This window comes from Vicugna pacos, chromosome 17, assembly GCF_048564905.1.
Source record: "Vicugna pacos chromosome 17, VicPac4, whole genome shotgun sequence".
Lineage (NCBI taxonomy): Eukaryota > Metazoa > Chordata > Mammalia > Artiodactyla > Camelidae > Vicugna > Vicugna pacos.
The window spans coordinates 38,574,540-38,596,831 of NC_133003.1; the positions used below are offsets into that span (position 1 = coordinate 38,574,540).

A 22,292-nucleotide genomic window follows, 5' to 3' on the forward strand; every position below is an offset into this window, starting at 1 on the left:
CGGTATCATTGCACACACTGTGCTGTTTACTTACCTGCCTAATTAAAGATGCATATGTAAATGGTGGTCTAACTTCCGCGTTCTTATAAAATTCTTGGTTCTGCGCAATATCTGCTAAATAAGAATCATTGTCCTATTAATTATCACTTTTTAAAAAGAGGCTGGTCTGCAAGAGCTGCCGTCTATAATTCCCCGTGAGGCAAACATGGAGAATCTACCTGAAGAAATGGGCACGTTGTACTTGTCTGAGTACCGCCTGCGGATGGGTCCCACCGTGTGCATGCTGGTGGTGGTGATGACGGAGGGGCCTTGGGTGACGGGAGTGATGGGGGCGGTGGGGGTCGTCGGAGTATGAGGTAAGCTCTGTGGAGAAGCCTCTGATGCAGATTTGGAGAGTGTGACACTTGACACCAGATTCAGCTGCGAGAAAAGGAACAGTTCTTAGAAGACCTTCAGAAAAACGCAGCAACGCTCCCCCCTCCCCGCCGCCCCCCAGAGCATCTGCAGTCCCGCAGGAATGAGAGCACGGAGGCCTGGCTAGTTTTATTTCTCTAGGTAGATGTTGACAATCAGCTGAAAGAGGAGCTGAGTTCCTACGTAAAAACAATACACCGAGTGGTTGGCTTAAAATATCTCTTGCAATGTCCTACCATCCTGTTGTTCAGAAGAGTGTTTCCCAAAGACGATTCAGTAAGTCTTTACAGACACAAGAAGGGGTTAGTTACCCCGCCTAGTGAGCCTGAGAAATTTGGGGTCAAAAGATTTCTTTCCCCATGCCTTTGCACCCTTCTCACAGCCTGCTCGGCCTCGGAAACCTCGAAGAGAGAGATGGAGCCCTGGGAGCACCAGTGAACACACCCGCTGGGATTCACTGGTGCCCACCTGAGCTCTCCAACTGGGATGAGAGAGGAACTGTTTTCCTTAATCCTCATAAAAAGTAAACTGCTACTTAGATAGCCACGTGTACCCAGTGGCGACACCACACTGGACAGCCCAGGGAGACGCGACCTCAGCTCCACGCTGCAACTTCACGACACAACTACCGCGAACAGGTCTGGCCCGTGACTCGTCTTCAGAAGAGTGGCAGCCATCCTGGAAACATTCGCTCAGTTCCATGACTTGGCAGAGACTGATCTTTGAAAGCTTTAAGTGTAATGTTCACTCAACTCTAGCAAATATGGGATTGGAATCTATTAGCTTAAAAAGAACATGGCACGTGAGAGATCTGCACCTGTACAATTTTTAAATCTTTTTCCTTCCAATTTCAGATGTGTCGTAACAGAAATGGAATAATCTAGTGCATCCAGTAAGAGAATAAATACTATTTACTTGAAGTAGAAGAGACGAACAGCACCGCGTGCTGCTTGGATCCTCCCTTCTATTTCGCCTTCCCTTTGAAGTGCTTCTCTTATTAACACTGGAAAAGAATGAGCTTGTCCCCCTTTCCAAAAATTTGTTGTTACTGAAATGTGAAGTCTGGCTACGCTGAAGAACTCGGTTGTTATCAACATAGCTGTTCTGGATCAACTGTAACGACTATCTTAGAAACTCGTAGCTGCCCCAAATCCAAGAAAGTCCAGCAAAGAAGGCTTCTTTGGTATCATTTTCTCAAACCAGATTTTAAATCACATAACACATTGTCTGTTTCACCACTGCCAACGGCGCTAAGTACAAGGCAGAATTCGTGGCAAGTATTAACAATGAGGCTCCTCCGAGATCACCATCAAAGAACAGGTAAGAAGACAGTTCCAATTCGTTGGGAAGAGTCAGCCCTACTCACACCCTAGTAATGAGAATGCTCAACCATCGCTGAGGAAAGATTCATGGAGCATGGAAACACGGTGCTGGAAACAATGCTGAGTTGCCCGCTTGCAGCTGGGCTTCCCTTTTTACCCCTCCCTTGAAATGCAGACTCAGCCAACACCAGACCTCCCCACCCCGACCCCACGCTCCCCTATGCGCTCCACCCCCCAACCTCCATGCCTGAGAAGAGCAAGCTGTGGAGATGGCATCCCCTCTTACAAACCCCCCAGCAAGCCGGGCAGGTGCCAGGAGCTGCTTTTTCACTCGTGCTGCAAACCTGACTTCACGACACACATTTGCGTACTAAGTGCTCACAGTCCAGTGTAGCGGCCGTGGGATGGAGCGGAGCTGAGAAGCCAGGCAGGGAGGCCTGGGCTGACCTCCCCTTTGCTCTGGGCCTTAATCACTAACCAAACGCAGGAACAGTCTGTATGAGCATTGGCCCAACCACGGGTCAAGGAAACTAGCGCACAAAAGGCGAGGGCTCATAACTGCCCAGCTTTTAAAATTCAGACGCTGTCAGACCTAAGAATACCAGCAGGCTCAGGAAAGGCATGGACACCATTTGTAAAAATCCTGCTGTAAACCACCTGCCACTGCCTGGTTTCACTTAAGTCTCACACCATCACTAATACTTGAGACGTCAGGACTCATATTTTACAGAGAAGCAAACAGAGGCTCACGGGAGATTAAACCACTTGCCCATCACAACCTGGACTCAAAACATGCACTTGTGATTCGAGGCCCTTTGTGTAATATTCTCCTTATGCCCAGATAATGGGAAAAATCAACGCTAACCAGTTTCATTTTTCTGCATGCTCATTTTTGGAAAGGATTCAGGGACTAGCTTTTATCCCTGCTTAAAACTGACAGTCAATAAATACTTCCAAGCAAACATAAGGCGCTGGGAATTGAAACTACAAAGCCAGGAACAGAACAGGCAACGGCTGCCCGTGAAGGGCTTACCATCAAATGCAGACACGGATCAAAGAAAAACAGGCACAGCGACCACAAACAATTCTGAGGACTCACTCTGCTTCTTGGCTTTGCTTTTCAGTTTAGGAACATTACCCTGAACACCACGGCATTCTTTAAAACGTAATGAAAATGATAATATAAATACAGTGTCCTCGAGAAATATGCACGCTCCCTTCCAGTTCTGGGAGGACGATCACTGAGTCCACTGGGCTCTAGTTAATTGCCAAAAATCAGAAACTCACAGTCAGGTCCCCGGGTACGGGTACGAAGTCATAAAACGTGAAAAGAATGTCATTCTTGTAGCTTTTGCACAGGTCTTACCACTTGGACTGTTTCTACGGAAAAAGCGACAACGAGAAATAAAATCCCTCGCGGGTTCGCATGAGCCACGGAGGAAGCTGAATTTTCTGGAGGCTGTTGAACTGAGGTAGTGAGTGGAAATAAACACCAAGCCAGGAGAGAGCAGAGAGGGGGGCTTACCAGGCTTGACAAACGACACCGTGATTCACACCCACTGCTGGGCTGTCTCTAATAAGCCACAGAGGAAGCAGCCAATCTCAGCTAATTACCAGATAAAAATGTATTGTAAGGACTCTAATTAGGAGACGCGGATGGAGGTGATCTAATGATTAAATGCTGCATTCGACTGACCCCACCGTCGACGTGCAGTGGTGTAAGATGTCACTGGAATATTTTGTAGAAACAGTCATTTTATTTCGAGGAGGGGAGGCAGTAATATTTGTAATGATGGCTATGAGGTAAACTAATTAAAAGACAGTTCCTAGAGGAAGAGGGTGGCGGAGAGCAGCTGTGGCCATTCCAAAACCAAGTGCCAAGTCTCAATAGAGGAGCTGCAGTCAAGTGGAAAATTTCTGCCTGACCTCTGCCCTTGCTATTAATTTGCAGGAAAACTAATGACACATATACATATTCCCACAAAATTGTTCTAATTGCTAATTTGCCAAAGGAGCCCAGATTCCAAATTAAACATGACTGGAGCCTGTGAGGGAAGAAAGAACAAAAAGCTGCAAACTCCAAACAGAGGGTGCTTTCGCCTCGCGAAATCATCTGAAGGCTGAACCAACAAGTTAATGAAATGTCAACCTTGTCAAGGGCTATAGAAGTTTCTTAACTTTTACACTTTTGTTCTCTGATCACATGCTAGTCTTGATGAGAAACCATCTTCGGGGAGGCAGGTCACGAGGGGGAGAGGACACGGAGAGGGGGAAGGTCTCAAAACCAGGCTCTGTGTTCAAACCAAACCTGCTCTCTTAATTAAGGTCTCTCTCTCTGAAAAAAGTGGACCCCCCCCCCAATTAATTATCGGCTTAGAACAGAATAGCAAACCGGGAACGGTGAGGGTTTGGCTTGAAATATTCATCTTAATTGTAAACTATGAAATCTTAATATCATCATCAATTAGAAAGGAAAGCACAGGCCCCCTCGTGCTTCTGATCGCAGCAGAGGTTGGAAGAGGTAACTTTTTCCGGGGCACGGAGCAGGAAGGGACTGGACTGGGAGGGTTTCTTTTCCTATTTTTCTTATTGTGTTCATTTTCTGTTTAAACAGAAGTTGCTATGTTTAGAAAAGTTAGTAACTCTGATATTTTCTACATGGCAAGTTTCCATCATGTGATGATTTCGGCGAAGATAATCTCTTTGAAACTCTGGCCAAAAGCTAAATTCTTATGTCACTTAAAGCTGCCGCAGGGTTTTTTTTTTTTCCTGTTCCCCCCTCCAACTTATGGGCACTCCCAACCATTGCCTCTTCTCCCAGTTCAGTTCCAGAGGGGCTGTCGTGGAAATCTTACCCATCCACACAACGAGACCTCTCTCAGCTGCCCGGTAACTCTGCTGAGCGCCCCCTTTTTGAAAGACCAATCTTGAGTTTTTCAGCAGTAACCTCCTCTCTCTCTCTTCAAGATTATGAGTCACTCACATTTTCAAAAATAAACAAACCGCTGATGTAAACCCCGGACAGAAACAGACCTGTCGTAAGCATTCCCATAAGAACTCACTTTTATTTTTGTTTGTGCTCTGGCCTCACATGAAAACAGAGTCTGAGAACAAAAGGCAAACCTGAAACCCAAACACTCAGGGACCCAGCCACTTAGCAGAGACTTTCAGGCTCACGGAACTCGTTTTTCTGCCCTGGGTTTTACTGGCCTGAGCGGATCAATCCTAGACATGAATCACTCGTGTTCAGAGAGGGCCTTCCTGAGGCTGGAGGGACATTACTAGATGGTGGAGAGGATGGACGGGGATGGCATTGGGGACCACTCTCTCTCCCTGGTCCTGCTTCTGTCTTAGTGTCGTTGCAGGTGGAGGACAGTGACAGGGAAGCTGGTTGTCACTGACAGAGGTCCAGGGGATGGGAGACTTCACGAGAAACAATATAAACCTAGCTTGTGAGGGGGAGACTTGTGAATCTCTTTCTACGACAGCCGAATGGTATTTCTCCGACTCAAAAGCCAGGCTGCAGCAAACAGCCCAAAGGATCAACCATTTGCTTAACAGTGAAAAGACCCCCTTTTTCAGAGGGGGTGGGGGGAACACTGTTTTTATAGGAGCTAAAAACTATTTTCAAGCAGTCCTAATTGCTACGGTTGGAGGAAAAGAGAATGCGTAAAAAGGAACCTCTCATGCTGCATTTCACTTCATAAAGCCAAGTTCCTGTGTTTTATAACAGTTTCATAAAGGATATGCTACCTACACTGCAATTACCTGCCCACCACGTCTGCAGGAGTGCGGATCCTCCACGATCGGGAGCTGTGCTCTGCTGGGTCGGGACACCCTGGAGCAGAGGGCACCTCTCCTGTCCTTGGGATTATAAGATACAATTGATGGTCTTTTCCCGGCATCATGAGAGGGAAACGCCCTTTACCAAAATCTGTAACAACTTCATGAAGGATTAATACAGGCAGGCTTGTGGTGGTGGTGGTGATCGCTTTATCCTCTGAGTGAGGCCTCCCTGCGAGGAAATAACTCAGGAAACTCTCCCCGGAGTCGGCACGGAGACGTTCACCCCCAAGCGACCCACTGGGGCCTTTACCCTGAGAACATTACAGAGTGTAGAACAAAAGAACATCTTTCTCATTAGGACACTTTACGACGGCCTGATTTTTTCCACTCGTGCTTCTCTTCTTTCCGCTCGTGGAAAAGAGAAGCATCTTTTAAAACTCAAAAAGAAAAAAAGCAACACCTTTGGCCATGCTGAACGCCCGGCACTGGCTCTGCCCTCCGTGTCCCCCACAGCGAGAACCTAGAAGTCTGGGGCAGAGCTGCAGGCTGCACGGGGGTACAGCAATGAACACACTCCGCTCAGCCTTACAAAATTAAAAGCTTAAAAATAAAATCAGATCATGAAAACGAAAAAGCTTATTTGAGCTGCTGCTGGCCATCCCTGCCTGCCCAGACACCGGTCTTCATCACACACCTTTCTCAGAGACCCCCAGACACACGCACCTGCTCACACCGGAAGGAAAGAGTCCTGGAGCTGACTTCTTTCCGTTTCTCCCTGTTCACCTTTTAGGTTCCATCTTAGACGTCACTTCTCCCAGAAGCCATCCTCTACCCCGCCCTCCAGGGCAGCGCTCTGCTCACTCACGGCACGATCCACGCAGTGAGCACGGGAGTGCATCTTCCTGAGTTTGTCCCATGAGGCTGCAGCCACCCTCAGTGGCAGGGACAGGTCTCTCCTGTTTTACTACCCTATGTTTTCACGTAGCACATTTAGTAAATATTCGTTGTCACAATAGCTTCACTTCAAACTCAGGAATTCCCTTCCAAAAACAGCCTTGCAGTCTGAGTCCTGGGTATAATTATGAAAAGGAGACTTTTCAGCTGAAAACATTTGAAAGCAAGCAGGGGGAGAGACCAGTGACCACAGCGGAGCCACAGGAGGACTGTGACACCCATCCCCCCATTCGGGGCACCTACACGCTCCCCAGTGGGGACTGGGCTCAGACGCACGCCTAAGGGCTCGGGGCTGTCCCGAGACGAGCACACCCTCTGAACGTGGACACGAGCGCCACACGGGATCCAGCAAACACGCCCATGAGCTGATGTAAGAACAATCCAAGAAGGTTTTGGCAGTTGCTTCGATGCAGTGAAATGGGAACTGGCTGGATGACTGGAGACAACAAATGACACTTACCACCCAAATGGCATTCAGTGAAAAGCAACGTTTACAGCACAGCATTCTATCACTTAGTGACTAAGGATTTTAAAATAAACACGAAGTTCCTTTTAAACAGAAATGGAAAAAAAAGAAAAAACACTTCATAAACTTCCTGGCAAGACTCTTAACATGAAAGTCCCCATCTAGGGTTAGATTGGAGTCCCTGAGACCGCAGCTCGCAAACCAAAGGTTCCAGAGGATGCACATTTGAACCTTCACTGAGCTTTCTCCTCTTCCAGGGGGAATAAATTAATCACAGGCAAAAAGGGAGTATTCTGTACCTTCCAAGTGATCAACAAGTCACTCCATACCCCTCAAGCTGAAAGACTCAAGGGCTTGCTCCATGTGTGTGCGCCTGCTCCCTTTTTTGGCAAGGAAGTAAAAATCTATGCGAAACACTACACGTCTGCCTTATAATTAATTTTCCGATGCCTCACCTATACGTATTTTAATAATTCCTGATTTATAAGATGGTATCTCTAATAAAATTTTCTATTTTCCCATCAGTGAAAAGGCAGCTTCTCTCTGGCAACAGAGTGTCACACAATATCTGCTTGTCAGGCACCAATTTTTACTTCTTACATGTAAGTTAAAGGATAAGGAATTTATAATGCTGCCTGTGAAGGGAGCCACTTTTCATACACAAATGTGATCTTTTTTTTTTCCCTCAAAGGGTAATACAACAGTACATTTACATAAACTAATCCAAACAATCTATGTATTTGACAATGGCAAACCTCACACAGACGGCCTATTGTTGGTTTACATCTTGGAGTTCTTTATATTGGCTTGTAGCACTGCTCTAGCTGTCAAAGGTTTGACTTGGACTCCAAATAAATGGTTATAGAAGAGCTGTGCGGCGATATTGGACTTCTTTGCAAAAGAAAACCCACTGTGTATGAATTCAAAAGCTATTAATTTTTCAGTCAAAAATATTCGTGCCTATTTCTTTTAATAAAGAAACACTGTGCTGAGCTACTCAGAGATAATGTTGACTAGTGCTAGGGAATTTTCAATAGAGCAGTTAAAAATAAATTTAGTAGGAGGTCCCCTTCAAAGTTATAATTTTCTAGCATGTAAAACATTTTTTTTAAATACTAATCAAGACAAACCTTCCTTCCCTGTGCATCTCCCCCACGACTCCTTTTCCCTGTTTATTGGCTGCTTAACACGGGTCCTCGTGGAGATGCCCAAGGGCCGTTTTGTGGTCCAAGGAGGTTTCTGCACGTGGCGCTCCCTGCAACACCCAGCCCCACCACGCGCTGGGTGACCCGTGGCGGGTTCTGCGATTGCTTCTCTGCTTTTATCCCTCCTCTTCCCAGGGAGCCCCACGATCCTAAGTGAGTCCATTCCTAGAGGACTGAGTCCAAACATTTTCCTACTCTTCACATTTAACACCTAATCTCATCTCACCATTTGTAATACGTGGAGGAATGAGGCGATAATCTCGTTCTCTCCCTGGTTGCTAGGTTTAAAGATGCAAACCCTCCATCCTGGGAAAAAACATCTCCCTCACCAACAAAAACCAGCTCAGACTTCCAGAGAGACAACATCAGAACTGAACATCAGTTCAGACCATCAGTTCACTCAGCAATCGGCTGTGCCCACTGGAGAACTCAGTGGGATCACGTCAGGATCTTATCAGTTTGCTCAGCTGGGTTCACACTATTCCCTTAAAAGCAGCACTTGATGAGAACAGCACCGAAAAGCACAGCAGACGACTGGCCCCACAACACCGGCTGGCCCTTTGCCCCCTTTCTTTCGGGTAGCCCACACACTGGGTCCTCCAGCCACTCACTGCAACACGCATGGAAACTAAGGGCTCTTTCCTAGTAAAAACGGATGCGCAAAGTGTTTAATGATTTTATGTCCTATATCTCAGTAATGTGTTCTGTTTCAGACATTAATTTTGTCTGCCAATTGCATCTTGGCAGGCTACCATATTTGCTGGGTTAATAGTCTGACTCCGTTTTATTTCTCTCGCCATAAATCATACATATATGGGTGTATGTTTGCTTTATTTATAGAAAAAAATCAGTCAAAACAGATAAACCAATACTTTGCCATTATGCTGCATCATTGCATATTGATTAAAATTGCTGGTACTAACTATAGATTGTCAACGCTCAATTAATTTTCACACAGTGACTTCGAGCCAAATCAAATAAAGGCAGTGTACCTTTAAATTTTACAAATCTTAAAAATCAAGAAGCAAAGCACTCTCTCCATTCGGAATAATCGGGTGAAATGTAAGTATATGAGAAATACCACTGTTCAACCGATCAGTTTATAACAAGGCCCCAGCAGGATATGGGGTTCAGATATCATCCTTTCGCTTTGCTGTTAACTTAGATCTGTGTTGTGACAACTCTCTTCGAGGTCAAGTGAGAGGGAACATGGCAAGAAATAAGAGATTCCTAAAAGTGAAATGTAATTTCAGTGCACCACGTCTGGCCTCCTCACTGCGCCAGTGATTTCCGCTTCAAAGTCTTCAGTAACCATTAGGTGTTCTCCATAGTTCTAGCTTCTGACAGGGTGTTTCCTCTTCCTTTCCTCAGTGACAGTGAGGCTGGACGGAGCCAGCCCTCACTCCTTTCCTCAGACCCGCTCAGACCCCTGGCTAACCCGGGCTGACGTGAATTCTCCCCTGCATTCTTGGTCTGCCTGTCTCCCCTCTGTGTTTCCACCACTGAGCAATCACAAAGGCTGTGTTTTCTCTTTTTCCCCCAACCCGTGCACTGAGCTTTCATAATATATTTCAGTACCTTGGCACTGCGTCAGTCATCGGTCCAAAGAGCTGACTGTTGAGCCTTGTGGCCAAGGACCATGCCTGAGTCACCCCATATCTACCTCCCTAAGTGCCCCGCCGGCTGCCCTCTTCGTGAGAGGGAACCAGAACCTGAGGGAACTTGAGTCTTTCAGTACTCAAAGCTGCCAGACTAGGTGACCCTCCTTCTGATGCCTGGGGTGGGGCAGCAGAGAAGAAACACTGGGGGGCTCTCCCCTCGGCGTCGCTCAGTACTTACGGGCTGCGGGGCGGTTTTGGGTTCGGTAGACTTCACGTGCAGGTGGGTCATCATGGCTTGCAGGCGCTCTTTGTCTTTTGCAAGCTGAGAGGGAGAAAATGCTACGTTTACTTCTTTGAATACAGATGCTTGACTATTCTCACATCCGCAATGATACATATTCCAAATTACCCTCTGGCCCCCCGGCACATGACAAAATCTGCACCACTGCTTAGTCGTTTGGAAAGCTACGTGACCATTCCCAAACTCCAGGTAACTGGAGGTGTTGGTGTGTGATTTCACAACACAAGATGCATTATAGCCTTTAACTGGGAAGTCCTAGACCTGCTGGCACCAAGGAGTCCCATGTAACACAGACGGCTAGAAGACAAAAACGTGAATCATGCCTATTAACCAACCTGATTCATGACGAAGCCACAGGAAAAGGAGCTAGGGAGCTACAACTCATCAATTCGTCTGTTGCGGTTGTGGAAAAACTCCTAGACACAGAGATACACTTACGCAAATCGAGCTTCACCTTTCTTAACAGGTAGGCATAGCTTAAGACAGTGCTGGCAAGCAGTGTGGAGCTGGGCAGGCACCGAGCCTCGAGGGTTGACAAAGTCCCATTTTCAAGTGAATGGAAAAGCAGCTTACTCATCGATTTATTCTATGTGAGTACCTACTATGTAAGAGTCTTAACAAAAAATTCAGTCTCCTCATTCCAGAGAACATTATTTTCTGAAGGCACACAAGCTTCTAACTGGAGGTACACAGCAGACACTCAGACACGACTTACTACATACTACTTTCATTATGCTTGCCTTGGACTGTTTCAGACACAGTGGGATCTTTGATAGTTCAAGATAGTTGGGCATAAGGGACAAATAATATTTACCTCTGCAAAGAAGTAGGAAGTGTATCCCCCAAAGATACAGGTAGTTAAGTTAACAACTGTGGAATTCTGAGAAAACGCAGGAGAGAAAGAGAGGAAAGGAAGGAGGTGGGGGAGGGAGAGATGGAAGAAAACCCTTAGCTCAGTACTTTCATAGACTCTTTGTCCAAAATAATGCCTTAGAACTGGGGAGGGACTCATTCTTTCATTGTCACATAGTTATTGTCAAATCTTTTAAATATCGATTCATTTTTTAAACTGAAGTATAGTCAGTTTACAACGTGAATTTTTCAAAATCTAAAATTACGCCCCCCCAAAATCAAGATTCATTTTAAAATAAGGGGTGTTTTTTTAAGGGAGAGGGGTGTTTCAGAGAAGAGGGAAAGTGTACAAAAACAAGAAAGAAAAAGCCTTCGGCTTCCCCTAATTGGATGACCCAGTCTCCAGCCATATCACATTTGATTTTTTTTTTCTTTTTATTCCCTTGTGGTTCAGGGAGGAATAAATTAAGAAGAAAGAAAGAAAGAAAAAAAAAAAGCCTTACAGTGTAAGCATTTATCTTTCAACAAACAGGAAATGAAAACGATACCATATTAGGAGCCACTTTATGTTATTCATCCTCTGCTCTTTACTAAGTTACTGAACAGCCAAACTCGAAGATGCTCTGAACACATAATGCTAAAAGAATTCAGTTTTCCAAAGTGGCTCAGTTAGAACAATTAAAATGTTCGCAAGGCCATTTTTCTACAGTTATTAGTTTTCTATGTAAGTGTTTAGGTTTTTCGATGTTACAACTAAAACATTCTGAAATTTTCAAAAAATTAAAAAAGTTTTGTTTTAAAATTCTCCTGGGGCAAAAGGAATGAAGTCATATATGGCATGCTTTTTAAAAATAAGAAGTTGTCTGTTGTACTGAACATTATACATTAAAGGGTGAGAGGTGATATTTACTGAAGAGTCTGATGAATATTAATTGTGACTTAATTTGGGGGTAAACACTGTTGACGTAGCAATTACAAAGACCAAGTGGAGGGAAATCTACATTCCCAGCACCAAAAGAAACCATCACCTGTCTGTTCCACCCACGTGTCTGCCAGGCTGACCTCTCGCTGGTCAAAGGTAATGATGGCGCCCACCTGGAATCCGTATACACGGTCACGTCCATCACCCTGGCTGTTTACTGCCACAGGGCATCTTTTCTTATTTTTCCATGAAACTATCACTTAGACTTCAACCTCCACTTTAAGAATTATCCGGATTCCTTCTCTTCCCTCAACTTCAGCTCTGCTTTCCTATACAAGGTGGGCAACGTTAGAGAGAGGCAAAAATCCAAATTTTTCTTTTTGTTTATTACTGCAAACTACAGGTAATACACATTCTCGGAAGAGTTTTGTATTTTTTTTTATCATCAATAACAGCTCTAACACAAACTGATGTAACAACTGAAGAAAAAAAATTCACCAAATTCATTCTCTGGGTTTTTTATTTTTTTAATGGAAAATGGCTAGAAAGTCACACCCATTGAAACCATGTCCTCTCTCTACAGTGGCTGTCTTGCATTTATAATATTCGCTGGTCCTTCAAAACGCGTTCAGATTGTTTATTACTGTTTATGCCATCATTCCATGAGCTCACCATCCCCATCAATTTTCATGGCCTCCTTTCATTATCACAATATGAGAATACAAACATTTAATATTAGCAAGTATACTTCAGCATTCCCTCACCCACTGAATCCCATGACAAGCCAAGAAAAGGCGGATAAGAAATTCAGTCCAAAGGTCAACTAAACATTTGGCTAACAAATTTAAACATTTTTCTTACGTTGTGATATCAGAAGAGAATGACTGGCTCCAAGCTTTCCTGGGGGTACAGGAGGAGCAGCTGGCATAAAAGCACTGAAAACAGACCCCACATTAAGGGGAGCTGCCTGTCACCAAGTCAAGAATGACAGCAGAGTCAAAAATGGGTTAAAAAGGACGAGAACACAACAATCAAACTGCACTGGATTCGAATCCTGGCTCTGAGACTCCAAGCACATTATGTAACGTTTTTAAGTATTTCATTTCTCCTTCTAAATATGGAATAATCATCTTCGAACTTTAAAGGGTTCTTTTGAGGATTAAATAAATTCTTGCACATAACAAGCTTAGCATAGAATCGAGTGCTTCATGAATGCTCAAAAAATGCCTTTTTTTTTTTTTTTAAGAAAAAGGAGTTAAATCAGGCTAGTCTACCTAGACTTCTACTGGCTGAGTAGATGTTTGGAATTGGGATCAACAGAACAGGTTTGATGGAGTCTGCAGCTGCGCTAACTGGGGAGAGGGTTTTTATATTTTCAACACAGAAAGATGAAACCCATTTCCCATGGATTGATTTCCTTGCTTCTCACTGTCTCTGTCCCTCATCCCAGGCAAATGCTTTTTCTCCCCTCGGCTGACATAGGTCGTCCCCTCTTCTATTACCCATGGCTTCAAATAAGGTTTCAGATGGTCCGCGCTGGGGAAGCCCAGAATAGGGTATCGCTCCAGACTCGCTGATAAGCGCCGAAGGCAAGGAGCCCCATTCACCATCTTCAAAGATGAAAACTCAGGAGATTAAGCTCATTCTTTTAGCAGAGACATGGGAATGTGGTTTGGGGTTCATTTAACACAATCATCTTCTAGGTTGTCAGGAGGACTAACCATTTTAAGCCCAATTTGGCGGTCCTCACTTGTGAGAAAAAAAAAATTCTTCTGAAGTAAGTGGAGGAAATTTGATGTGGAAAAAAATTGAGGACAGAGGAGAAGGGGCCAAGTCACTCGAGTTCACAGAAGCCAAGTGGTGCTGGCTCTTGTGGCTGTTTCAAGTCCCCTAGGCCTGGTGTCGTGTTTTATAGCTGGGGAAACTGAGGCTCACGGGGTGAACTTACCCGCGGTCAGCGAGCTGGGAAGGAGCAATAGTAACACTAGAACCTGGTTATGTGATGGCTGGTCTGACTTTTCCATTCTAGCGTAACACTAAGTACCACCTGGGACACTACCTGAAAACCCAGATCTTTGCCTGCCCCCCTGGCGCATCCCCCTGCCAGCTGAACTCCGTACGCAGAACCGCCACGGGACGGGTGGGACGTGCAGTGTTAGCAGGCACCCGGTTTATGACGAGGCAAGTCTGGATTATTTGGAGACAGTGACGATCCCTAATGTGACAGACTGGGGTCTCACCCACACTCGCTAAGCCCAGTACTCCAAGGGAGGGAGGCGGGAATAGGTGGTTCTAATCAAGACCCCAAGTGTCCAAGGTTAATGAGGTACATCTGGGGGACACTACTCTCTTCCAGGGGCCGAGTATGCCTTCCACAGTGGCTGCCTAGATTTCCTCAGCTGTTTCGTGTACAATGATGGTCTAAACAGAGCTGACTCAGGCAGAATGCATCTCATTGCACAGTCTCTTAAGTGCATACGATTAAAAGAAGGAACACAAGAGGGAAAAAACCAAACAAACAAAAACAAGACTGGAAGGAGGAGAAATGAAACTGTCCTACCAAACTGAGCATTTGCCAAATAGTTATTTTCAAGTCACTCTCTCAAACGGTGCTCATTCACAGGCCTTCAGAAGCAGAAACTGCTGAGAACTTACAAAAGACTTCTTGAAGGCCAAGAAAGCTCTCAGGTGGGAGGCAACCTATGGCTCATTTCACCCCAGCCCAAGAACTTCCCGACTTTTATTGTACTCTGTCACCATCTCAACATTCCTCATGTGTCATTATTAAAGACTCTCTTGACATGTAAAGCAGACACACACGAATACTCTGTCACAGTCTAGGAATTCTAATGCTCCCAGCGTAAAGCAGGATTTTAAATTATGACAAATAAGTGTCTTGGTTTTCAAAAGGGGGATGTGGAAGTGAGAAATGCAGACCCTCCCTCGTTTTTCTTGGCCCCAGTCCTGAAGCCTTGGCCACGTGAAGCTGTGATGCTGTTAGGACTCTTCCTTCCCCATCATGCTCTGTGCTCATTCAGAGCGTCACAACGCTCTGCAAGGCCCCCACTGTGAGGAACTGTCCTGAGTACTGCTTTGGAGGGGGTGAGAAAGGTCCAAAGGGGGGCCCATTACAGATAATATATTTGCCAAAGTCTAGGAAGTTGGTGTGATTACAAATAGCAACGCTAATGGTAGAGTAATCACATGTACAGTTCCTACAGTAACGCATCTGTGTTCAGCTTCCAATCTCCCCTCTGCTATTGCAACCTGTGCACTTTTCTACCTGCTGACATTTTCTTAGAGCTTACGGTGCCTGCGGTAGAGGAATCTGGAAAACTTCAGGGTCATCTCAGCATCCCTGAGCTCCAGCCTGGCCCCACTGCTGCCGGGATGGTTCAGGGAAAACCTCCACGAGACAGAGAAGAATGTGGCTTCATGAGCCAAACTTTAAAACTCTGGATCTGCAATGCCTGGGTATACGTAAAGAACCTCGTGGGGCTGGAGGGGAGCAACACTCGCTATCTCAAATGTCTCTTTGCAATGCAGATTATTTCAAGCTGAAAACTCCCAAGGCCCGAAAGATTCAGTTGGAAACTCTGACCTTCCTCCTAACTTCCTAAAAGAATTCTGAGGGCCTGTGGGAACAAAGCGATCACCAGTGACATCTGCAGAGAATACGGGTTAGGTGTGGGGGATAGGAAACACTGCCAGGCCCAGAGATCGGAGTCCACTCTGTGTCCCATTGCCTCTGCACACCCCGGCAAACATTTATTTACCTAACATTTACTTTTCTATCTCCATGTGAATTGTTTTCTGTCCCTTTGAGGTCCCAAACCATTGCCCCCAACATCCTCTTCTGTCTTTAGCTGAAGATGGTATTTAAGGTGAGGGTTTTGGCCGTTCTGATAAATGACTCCTCGGTTTTCCTGGGTTTCACCTGTGTAAACGTGTTACTACACTTTGGTCTGATTTTCTCCTGTTCATCTTTCTCATGTCAGCTTAATTCTTATACCAGCCAGAAGAACCCAGAAGGACAGAGGAAAATGTCCTCCCTGCTAACAAGGCCATGGTGACCCCAGGGTAAAATACCCTACAGCACTGGCACTGGGCATTGCGGGGGTGGGGGAGTTCACAAAGGCTGGACCAGAATCCCAGGGGCTGCCCATCATATACCGTTAGCTTTCAACACATGAATTAGATCTTCTAGACCTCAGTTTCCTCATCTATAAAGGGGGAAGGTGGCAATTACTTCTCTGACTCTAACGAGACCACCATTAAGCTCACCATCCATTTAGTAACACCTTCTCAAGGAACAAGATATATTACATTAAACATGTTCATTAAAAGTGAGACACATCCTAATTTCCAAATGTTAAGATTGTTCCTTTAAAAAATGACTCTTTGGATGGACAAAATAGGTGGAATCTACTGAGAGGAGTCAATGAAACTGAAGGCACAACATTAGGGCAGAGCCTTGGCAGTACAGCAGGGGCTCAACAAACATCCTTTCTGGTGGTTTTTGAGCTCCCTTATGACACCGTTACCAGCAGAGTATGGGCCTTCCACAGATCTCTTCTATGGCTGCTGGATTCAAACAGATCCTTAGGGTGACCAACTCAACCCAGTTTGCCCAGGACCAGCCCACTTTTTTTTTTTTTTTTTTTTTTTTAGGACCAGCCTACTTTTGACACGGGAAATTCCAAGTCCCAGGAATCCACGTGTCCCAGGCAAGCAAACTGTGATGGCTGGTCACCATCACATCTTGTTGAAGAGATGGATGAACTTTACAAAGAACGCCATATTCCTCCACTCTCCTCCTCCCTCCCTCTGTAATCTAGACACAGCCTCAAGTGGCTCCCTGGGCCTGGAATGTCCTTGCCAGGAGCTAGTTCTCTTGACACCTCCTTACCGTCTCCCCCCATTCCTTATAAACTCTGCCTGGGGTGCTGTCCCACCCCCCCATCAGGTTACACGCTAAAGGACGGAAGGGGCTGCCTCACTCATGTTTCCGGTGCTTGGAATGCACCCAGTGCTTGGTCAACAGTGCTTGCATGGAATCAAATTACTAATGAATAAAAGGTACACGTCCCTCCACCCCCACCCCGCTGCCTGGGGCCAGGCAGGTCATCCCCATCAGTCTGGTGGCTCCTTTTCCCCTTGGCTGGTTTCAATATTTACTTGAAAGGGTCTCCAGGCCGAGGGGTTGTAGGAAGCCTGTCCTGAGCCCTGTCCCCAGACACACACTGAATCATGGACGTGATGAAAATGCTGACTCGGCAAGGCTTCTTTTTCCTTCCATTCAAAACCCATCTGCACACACCCAAGAGGATGTGCTGATGGCTCAGCAGGGTCACAGAACAGAGTAAAACCGATACATGTATCCAGAAAACTGTATCTACACCATGAATAGCTAAGACAGGTAAGTGCATCAGAAGACTTTTCTCCTGTTGTCTGTTAAACTGGATGCTTTTCCCTTTTCCAAAATGGAATTTTGGCCCAGCCACTGAGATACCTTCTGTGTTTTCTCATCCACAGCTCAGCGGTTGCGAGAGCTCATTAGCATCTCCCACCTGAGTGAACCCAGATAACTGAATTAACACGAATTTAAATCCAGCAGGCAACTCTCAAGGAAGCTTCTCATGCTTCCTTGCAATTTTGACCCTGGCATCTGGGGTTGGGGGAGGAATTCTCACTCTCAACATATTTCCAGCTCCCGTGTCTCCGCCCCTCTGTCCCTGTCCTGTGGGGGAGGGAGCTGCACACGTCACTATTAAAGACCATGTATACTGACTGTGGGAATTTTTCCCCCTCCAACTCTAACTCATTTCCATTACTGCATATTACCTAGAGGAATCTGTCAAGAAAACATCTAATATATGAAATCTTAAAATACACTCCCTGACCTCAAAAAGGGCATTTCCTGTCCTGGACCCAAATGATTTCTTTGGTGTCCAATCTGTCTTCACATTAGATCCCTAAGTGTACCATGTAGGAGCACGTATCATTTCTTGGAGCTCACAATGCTTGGTTTCCTGGTACCAGTTGGGGTTGGCCCCGTCTAGTCCTTTGATCAGTATCAAAAAATTACAGCTGCCTTTGTAATAATGAAATGCAGTCAGAAATATCAAAAAGGTTCCAAATGCCCAGTAAGATGTCTTTCTGACCCTCCTTCTCTCTGTGAGCCAGTAACAGGGTGTACCGGGACAATGGAACTGACCAACCTTTCTCTGTTAAGCTCTACATAAGGAGTCCATTTCTAAGAAAACGTGCATTATATATTTTGTTATCTTCCCCCCCCAAAAAAAACCCCCAATACAGAAGCATCACACCCATAAGGCTGAATAGACAGGTCTAAGCCAGCCTCTCCCCCATCATCTTGATTTCTGCCTGGTCACTTGAATTCTCACCAACAGAATCTTAAAGGCATTTCCATTTGGTTCCCTGGTACGACTGGACAGACAGCACCATGAAGGCAAACATCTCTAGCCACTATCCCCTAAGGCCAACAATGGTGATTTTTTTTTTTAAATTGCATCTAATTCTTTAGGGAGGTGAGATACACCAGGGCCTTCAGTTCGAGGTCAGAGTCGAGGTTTTCAGGGCTTAGATTTGGGGGCTAGAAAGGTATACAGGATAATACTCCAATGGCTGTTACTGGCTTTGGTCACGTCTGGTCCACTCTGTCCTCCTGCATCCTCTGGTGGAATTCTTTCACAATGATTCTCCAGGGTAGACATAATGAACCTCTGTTGATCTATTCTGAAGATCCAATTTGAGCGTACTGGGTTTGTTTTTACAGTGGGGGTGCACGTGTGACCTCTCCCAGATGAAGATACCAGACGCCCAAATACTGCTCTGCAGAGAGAGTCTGGCTGGCCGAGGGGGCGTTTCTCCCCCTGCTCTAGCATGGTGATCACCCCTGGGGAACATGCTCAGGCCCTGACTGCTCTTTCCTGGAGTGCTAAGTGGTGCAGACGTTTTTCAAATTCAAGTTAGTAAACAGTAATTCTGTAATATCCTCTGAGATACTCGGAGGGCCAGGTATTTCCTGGACAGGGAAATGCCCTCTTTAAGGGACAGAGGAGCAGCCCTTGGGTCAGTCATGCACAGGGTGTCCACTCCGCATGGGGTCTGCTGTAGAGAGGATGAGGGAGCAAGGTGATAGGAGCGAGGCCAATGGGACACAAGACAGGAAGGCTGCTGAAGCTCGAGAACACCTACCGCTGCACGGACCTGGTCCCCACAACCCCTCAGGCTCTGCGGGGACAGGGACTAGGAGGGAAGTCGGTTAAATAGTGTTATTTCCAGACCTGGGTGCATGAACCGGCAAATGGGCCGCACAAACATGGAATCGCTGAACATTAGAGATGGGGGGGGCCTCAGACGAGCCCAGCTGTGAGCATCACTGTCCTTTGCCCCAAACTCTCCCAAACAGGCCAGATCTGCAACCCAAAGACCCTCCATCTAACCCTTGAGGAGGGTTCTCTTAAGTCTATCGTAGGGCACAGCTTCTATAACCACTAAAACCTGCTGACATTTTCTTGTGCATTGCGCCTGATTAAATAATAATAATGGGTACGGTCTGTTTGGGTTTGGCCCTTATCTCACGTTGAAAGTCTCTTTTCAGCATGTTTCCAAGAGCTCGTGAATGTACCGCTACCCCGTGAATGGACGGTGCCAACGGAGAGCTATTTATTTCTAGGCTATTTGTTTTCTAGCATGAAAGCACCAGGACACACATTTCGCTCACTGTTATCCTCCCTGGTGACCCCCAACAAGGTTCTTGCTGTGTTACAGGCTCCGGGTAATGTTCGCTAAATGCATGAGCTGATAAATGGGCGGATGAATGAATATCCCTCAGCCAGCTTTCCATGCCCCCAAGTATCAGCAAGAACTCAAATGTGAAGCTGCTACTGGGGGAACCTGAATGAGGCTGGTTTCATACACCAAGGCCAAGAAGGAAGTGATGAGGGGCCAGCAGTCCGTTAGTAAGCCGGGAACCGAGGGGAACTAATGATAGGATGCAAATTGTTTCCTTCTCATCCTCTAGACCAGGGACTGCTTGGGAAACAACTTCTGTAAGGGCCAGACAGATAGTCAATATTTTCAGCTCTGCAGGCCATAGGGATCTGTTGCAATTACTCAACTTCTCTGTGGTAGAGCAAAAGCAGACAAGAGACGATGCATAAATGAATGGGCATGACCCTGTTCCAACAGAACCTTACACACGGACAATGCAATATGAATTTCATATAATTTACTCTTTAGATTCTTACCCTCACCCCCACCCCAACTATTTAAAATGCAAAAACCTTTCTTCACTGGTGGGATTCAGCCCAGGGTCTATAGTTTGCCAACCCTGGCTCTCAACAAGCATTGTGTCATCATTCCTACTTTCTCAAGCTTGGAAGCTGACTCTTCAGAATTAGCCCTCCCTTCGTCCATTAAAGCAAACTTGCTGGCAAAAACATTATTAGGAGCATCCCAGGTAACTACCACATTGTAACTTCTGGCCAGAAGCTCATCTTCAATACCTATCAAAAACTGAAAACTCTGCCTTTGGTTTGATGCAGGACTGAGGGATGAAGGGAAACAAACCTATGAATGAATGAAATCCACAAATAATCAAAGCATCATCATACCGGTTTGTTCCACTCCCAGGCCACAGCCACCAAATCACAACAGTCAAGCTCCAAGAGACATACACCTGACATCCTAAGAGTCTAACTTCTCTTTGTCTCTTGCCCGCTTCTTGGGCAGAGCAAGGAGTATTGGATAAAATCACCAGTTTCTAAAAATTAACATGAGCCCCACACTCAAATCTGCAGGCTGGAATGCCAACCTAGGTGAACCATGACAGCTCTGGTAAACAATTTATTCTAGCTGATCATTAAGAATTTAATTTTATCAATTAAACAAACAAATGCAGGAACACGGATCACTTTATGAACACCGCCGCCGATACATATAAAGGCAGGTAGCAATAGTCACATAGCTGGTTCTGTTAAATCCAAATCTTCAAGGGCTTACTATGTTTCAATTACAAGTGAACACGGGGGTGTGTGTGTGAGATAAATACACTCCTTTTTTTCCTTCCCAATAAACATGCTAAATTTAAAAAAGTTTCCGAAGACTTACGTAACAATTATGGAATTTTATGATGCGCCCCTCACTTGTATAAATATCCCACTGTCCTAATAAATTCGTATCTGTAGTCTGAATGGAAAAATATTAACTACTGAAAGCAAACAACTTTTGAGATATTCTGACTAAAAAAAATGTAATTTGTCATAGAAGATGGTAACTAATTTTAAAAAATCCTTCCTATCCTGGAAAGTCACCACAAAAAGTTTAAGTGTGTTTTGGCTGATTTTTCTCTGCAACTATTTGAAGCTGTAAATGACTTAACTCAGTAAAATTCCAAATGTAATTATCTTCTGTACTTAGCCTAGGGCTCTCCATATATCTCGGCATTGCTGTCTTGCATACAAAATAGGCTTTCCGATGGCTGGTAACAATATAATGTACAACATTGTTTTAATTTCCCCTAGTCGGCTAACCTCTTGCCTACACTAAACCCGCCCGAGGAAGAAGCCAGTGAGTCACCAGGCACTCCAGAGCATTTGGGAACTCGGCTGCATAAATGGGGTTTGGCGGGTCAGGCTTCTGCCATTGTACATTTTCATAATCTCCCTTTCTGACCCAATTTTTACTTTTAGAAACTAATTTTCTGTTAATTATACCAAGGAGGGAATTACTGTTAAAAATATGGTGGTTCATCAACAAGTGACTTCAGGGAGTGGAACCCACATTTCAAACGCTCCCCCATCCCTCACAACTGTGAGCCACAGGAAAATGCGCAGAGGTTCATTTTCTGTACTCGCAAAATACACTCCATGTGGCCCAGTGGACTTCCAAATACCAGATTATATATATGTGCACAGACAGATTAGACAGACCCACAGATACAGACACGATACACATTAGATGCACCTGAGTATGTGTCCGGATAATGTGTGGACGTGTCTGTGTGCATATTTAAAATGTGTGCAGTGAACTTACAATTGTTCTCAGTGGTGGACAGAAAGGAGACATTAAAAAAATGAGGCATAAATCCACACAGAGTTTCTATTTTAAGTTTGGAGAGCAGGCTTGCATGTGTGATGGGTGGCCCGGACTTGCACACACTCATGCTCTCTCTCTCTCCATTTACATTCATTCAATCCCCATCTCCCTCCCCAGCTTGTCTTCCTCCCTCCGGGTTTATAACGTTAGCAACGGAGGGGGCTTAAAGCAACAAGAGAAAACCAGACAAGCTAAGGGGAGAAGAGAGAAGGGCGGTAAAGCGAGCGAGGAAGAGAGAGAGAGAGTGATGGAAAAGCTGGAGGGCGACAGCTGAGAGCTGGCAGCACACACAGATACACACAACTTTGCAACGTCCAAGCTGCAGTTCCCCAGAGTGAACTGCA

The 22,292-nt window shown here is 45.5% G+C and overlaps 1 protein-coding gene across 18 annotated transcripts in view; it reads right to left on the minus strand.

Moving 5' to 3' along the window:
• Window positions 1-22,292, minus strand: part of FOXP1 (forkhead box P1) — a 560,221-nt gene that overhangs the window by 16,970 nt on the left and 520,959 nt on the right. For 16 of the 18 annotated variants that reach the window (XM_072941702.1, XM_072941694.1, XM_072941695.1 and 13 more), the window contains 3 exons: window positions 9,987-10,070; window positions 219-420; window positions 35-114 (listed from right to left, as the gene is read on the minus strand). In XM_072941702.1, the coding sequence (XP_072797803.1) occupies window positions 35-114; window positions 219-420; window positions 9,987-10,070 (366 nt within the window). The remainder of the gene's footprint in view (window positions 1-34; window positions 115-218; window positions 421-9,986; window positions 10,071-22,292) is intronic. The other 2 variants (XM_072941700.1, XM_072941704.1) reach the window with 1 other exon arrangement.